Raw genomic sequence first — 4,326 nt, forward strand, 5'->3', positions numbered from 1 at the left:
TTTGATTTAAAAGGCATCTAGTGGCAGATAAAAAGCTACAGAAAACAACTAATCAAAAGGATGCTTTTCTTGAAACCTGCAGATTTCCCATTCTATGGGTGTGTCAGAAAGGAAAGAAGCTATTTCATTTTTTCGTAAAACCAGGCACAAGGTCAACAGAGATTAAACAGTGAAGCAAGTTATGGAAGAGATTCTCAGACACCCATGTTAAAACCACTTGAGGACCCTTAAGTAGTAGTCCAGATCCTCCTCTGCATACATCACCTGAACTTCCCCTCCTGCTGGCAAGGGAAGGCAGCAGATACACCATGAAATCTGAGAGTTTGTATGACCTAAAATTCCAAGACAGGTTTAGTAACAGCCTAAAATAGCACTGGGGGATGCAGGGTGGTGTATTTTATACATATATATACACGCACACTTTTTTTTTTTTTAAATAAAAGAAATAAGCTATTAATATTTCCTACCTCAATATTTTTAGCTTCACTTACTCTGAACAAGTGAAAACTTTCATCCCAGGGACTGACAGCAAAACCACTGAACGTTCCCAGGACCAAGACAAGCCTGCTGGTTAAAGAACAGTGAAGTGTCTGGAAAAGCCTACTGTGAGTTGGGGAGTGGAGAACCAGCAACACTGGGAGGTCTACAGGAGACACTCCAAGTCCCATTCAGATGGAGGATAAAGGATAAGCAAGAGTAGCCTGAAAGAACCTAGATTCTACCCCCAGAAGAATGCATGAACAATACCAAACAATCTCAAAGACTTTTTTTTTAGTAAGAACTTTCAATAAACACACACACACATATATATACAGCCATCTCTTGCAAAGACAAGCAGTTAAGTGGTTCCACATTCAGGACAGGCTAGGCAAGTCAGCACCACCTGGACAGTGGTTCACAAGGCGCTGAAGATGCTCCAGTGTGCGTGCTCACAGCTACTTTGTGTTCCTGAAGGGAAGGCCAACAAGTCTTGGAGATAGGCTCAGTGCAGACACCACAGCTGGAGTCACGTGTAACAGCTGTGTTACAGGGTAAGGGAGATAAGAGGGAGCAGCTGGGAAAAGAACAAGCGAAAACCCTCCAAAGACTGCCACGAAGTCTCTGCAGACAGTGTCCATCCATGGGAAGTCCAGTCAGAATTTGACCGAGAAAGAAGTCCCACATGAGCAACCCTTCTCTGCCTGGGGGTTGCTCACCACCTGGAAGGAGCTGCGAATTAGCTCCTGGCTGAAGTCCACCATGGAACCTTTCACAAAGGCCAGGCTCTCCACATCCACGACCACACGGGCACCGCCTTGTTCAAACACCCTGCAGAAAAGCAGCATATTTCACCGTTAACTGTGCTGCAGACATGACAAAGCAGCACAGCCTGAGCACTTTCCTGATCTCACAGGCTTCCTCCCTTCAAAGCAAGATACTATCATGTCACTGTCCTCGTTTCAGCTGGGATACAGTTAATTTTCTTTCTAGTAGCTGCTGTGTATTGGATTTAGTATAAGAATAATGCTGATAATACATATTGTTTTAGTTGTTGCTAAGTGATGTTTACATTGGTCAAGGACTTTTTCAGCTCCCCACAGAAGCTGAGAAGAAGCGTAGACAGGACAAGCTGGACAAAGGAATATTCCATACCACAGACATCATGCTCATTATATAAATGGGGGTTGGCTGGGGGGCAGGAATGCACGATCACTGCGCGGCATGGGTTGGGCAACCAATCATCAGGTGGTGAGAGCGACTTGTGTTGTATCACTTTATTTTGTATAGTCTTTTACCATTATTATTGCTGTTTTCCTCTTCCGTTACTGTTCTATTAAACTATCTTTATTTCAACCCATGAGTTTTTTTCCTTTCCTCTTCTCTGTCTTCTCCCTACCCTACTGACTAGGGGCAGGGGAGTGTACAAGCGGCTGCATGGTCCTAGTTGCTGGCTAGGGTTAAACCACAACAGTCACACACACCCTTCTTGTCACCTTTGTAAAGAACAGTCACACGTGATCACCACTACACCCCTTTGTCCTTGCCTGTCATCAGGATTGATAACTGTGTCCAAGGAAAACTTGTACTGGAATCCAGAGCAGCCACCTCCTTCCACCTGCAACCTGAGAAACTCTGAACCTTCTGTGATTTCCAGCAGCCTCTGCAAAGAAGAAAAGGAAGAAGACCTGCTGAACAAACTGACAAGCACTCAAACGCCTCCCCTATGGGCCTAGAGCAGGCCAGGCAGCTTGGAAATCGCTCCCAGAGGCACCGGAGCTGCCTCCCGGGGCCCCTACCTTCACGCAGCTCTCGCTGAGGAAGACCTGTCCCTCGCTGGGGTTGCTCTCCGTCGGGCCCGGCTGGGAGAAGGACGATGCCCACCGCAGCGGGTGGCCCACAGCGCAGGCAGGGCCTGGCGGGACCCTAGGCAGCGCTCGTCCTCGGCACAGCGGAGCAGGACACCAGCTGTGGGAAACGGGAGGTAAGGGGGAGCCTCAGAGGGGTCCCCGTGGGGGGCAGCCGGCCCGACCCCGCGCTAGGCCACCACCCCCGCAGCCGCCACACCCTGTCGCAGAGCGACGACACACGGGGACGCTCGACAGCCCCCCTAAAAGGTCAAAAGGACCGAGCAGGACCGCCGCCGCCGCCGCGGAGCGGTACCTCGTCCGGACGCCCAGCGCCAACCTCCACCAGCGCCTCAGCGACCCCGGCGCCGCCATGCTGCCCCTCGCGACCGCCTCAGCCCCGCCCCCGCCCGGCCATTGGCTGCCCAACGCCACCACTTCCGGCGAGGGCCGCCATGGCGCCGGCTGAGGCGGAAGTGCTGAGGCGGCAGGGGTTGCTAGGCAACGCGCTGCCCGCCCCACCGGGCGACCAGGCCGACCCGACCCGGTGTGTCCCCGTGTCCCCGGAGGCGGCAGAGCTCGGTAAAGCCAGCAGAGCCGCTGGACCTTTGCACAAGGTCACGAAGCTGCCGCTTGTCCTTGGGTCTGTTTGCTGCCATAAGGGGCGACACTCAAGGAGGGACATAAACAGCAATAAAAGAGTAAAGAGTAATAAAATAATGCAGTGGTCTCCAGCGGGGTGTGTTTGCCCTGGAATTAGCTGTGAGGGTTGTTCATTTCAAGCAGCACACGGAGACCCTGAGAAGGATGAAGGTGCCGGCGCAGGGGGAGATTGGCAAGCAGAGGAGCAAGCACAGGCCAGGCCGAAGGGTTTTTTAGTTTTTTTTCCCCTGATCCTGGCTTTCCTGGCTTGCTGTCCTTTATCAGGTGAGGGCTCAGCTCAGAAATCCCCATGGAGGCTGGTTTTCCTTCGAGGGGGTGCTTGGCCTCCTCCACATCCCCACTGCCCTCCCTCTGGCTCCTCACCTGAGCAGGGCCCGTGGCACCAGGAAACGCTTCCCGAGGTGTTTTCTGCTCTGATCTGCTCCCCCCTAAGGACTTAGTGGCTCTGCATTAACTCTTCACAGTCAAAATGGCAAGAAAGCACGGAACACGGGCATATAAAAGGGTTATACGCCTTTTGTTTAAGGTGCTTTTCCTCTTGGAAAACTTGGCTCTAGAGAGTCACTGTGGATGTGGCTTCTCTCACCCGGCTGAGCCCCGAGCCTGGCTGGCAGCCCTGAGCTGAGCAGCCCTGCTGAATTTCTCTCTGAAGCCTGGTCATCTGACATGTGACAGCACGTCTGGCTGGTTGCTCAGAGGTGTGTCATGGTTAGAAGAGCCTTTATCTCTTTCTTCCTCATGTGCTTCTGGGGGAGGAATCCTGTTCCTCACCCCCAGCCAGGCCTGTGGAGAGTCACACAGTGGGATGGCAGAGGGAAAACCAGTCATCCCAGCAGGAGAGGGTGATTTAACGTCAGGGGACCTTGGGCACTGGTGGTTTGCTTTCTCACTGTTCCACTCTAAGCAAGGGGATGATTTTGCAACCACGTGCTTTTGCTTATTTGTCCCACCTTGAGCATGTAAATAAGGACTGGTCTGAGCTGTTTACTTTTGCTTGCTCTTGGGTTAAATCTAATGATGTTAGGATAAAGCCAGGAAAGTATCACAGGCAGAGTCCCAGGGGGCCTGGTATTAATGCAGGTACCTGCAATGGTAGATGAATCCTCGATCAGGCATATTGGAACACTTAATGTTTTAAAAACACATATTGGGGTGTTTCTCCAGTTGTTATCAATGTGTTGCCCCAAAAGCAGATGACTTTGGAGGAGCAAATGAAGAACTCCTGGGAGAAAAGGCAGGGGATCATCATGCCTGCTCTCCATATCGCAGCGGCTTTCCTGCTCTCTCCTGCAGGGTGTATTAGACTGATCCCACTGCATTTCCCCATGTTGTGACTGCA

At 51.6% G+C, this 4,326-nt stretch overlaps 1 protein-coding gene across 1 annotated transcript; it reads right to left on the reverse strand.

Moving 5' to 3' along the window:
• Nucleotides 1-1,133: 1,133 nt before the first annotated feature.
• ISCA2 (iron-sulfur cluster assembly 2) lies at nucleotides 1,134-2,730 on the reverse strand. Its single transcript, XM_074149548.1, has 4 exons — nucleotides 2,641-2,730; nucleotides 2,277-2,445; nucleotides 2,025-2,140; nucleotides 1,134-1,308 (listed from the first exon to the last, which is right to left on the reverse strand). Exons 1-4 carry the CDS (start codon nucleotides 2,697-2,699, stop codon nucleotides 1,134-1,136), a joined length of 519 nt encoding a protein of 172 aa, XP_074005649.1. The 5' UTR covers nucleotides 2,700-2,730.
• Between the last annotated feature and the right edge of the window lie 1,596 nt (nucleotides 2,731-4,326).

The sequence above is a fragment of the Numenius arquata genome, chromosome 6, assembly GCF_964106895.1.
Source record: "Numenius arquata chromosome 6, bNumArq3.hap1.1, whole genome shotgun sequence".
Classification (NCBI taxonomy): domain Eukaryota; kingdom Metazoa; phylum Chordata; class Aves; order Charadriiformes; family Scolopacidae; genus Numenius; species Numenius arquata.

Excerpts from the sequence above, each read along its gene's own strand:
- ISCA2 (XM_074149548.1), bottom strand. The coding sequence starts at position 2,699 with ATGGCGGCGCCGGGGTCGCTGAGGCGCTGGTGGAGGTTGGCGCTGGGC. Across the intron at positions 2,446-2,640 it reads GCGCTGGGCGTCCGGACGAG|CTGGTGTCCTGCTCCGCTGT; the intron begins GTACCGCTCCGC and ends CGTTTCCCACAG. Across the intron at positions 1,309-2,024 it reads GTTATCAATCCTGATGACAG|GGTGTTTGAACAAGGCGGTG; the intron begins GCAAGGACAAAG and ends GCTTTTCTGCAG.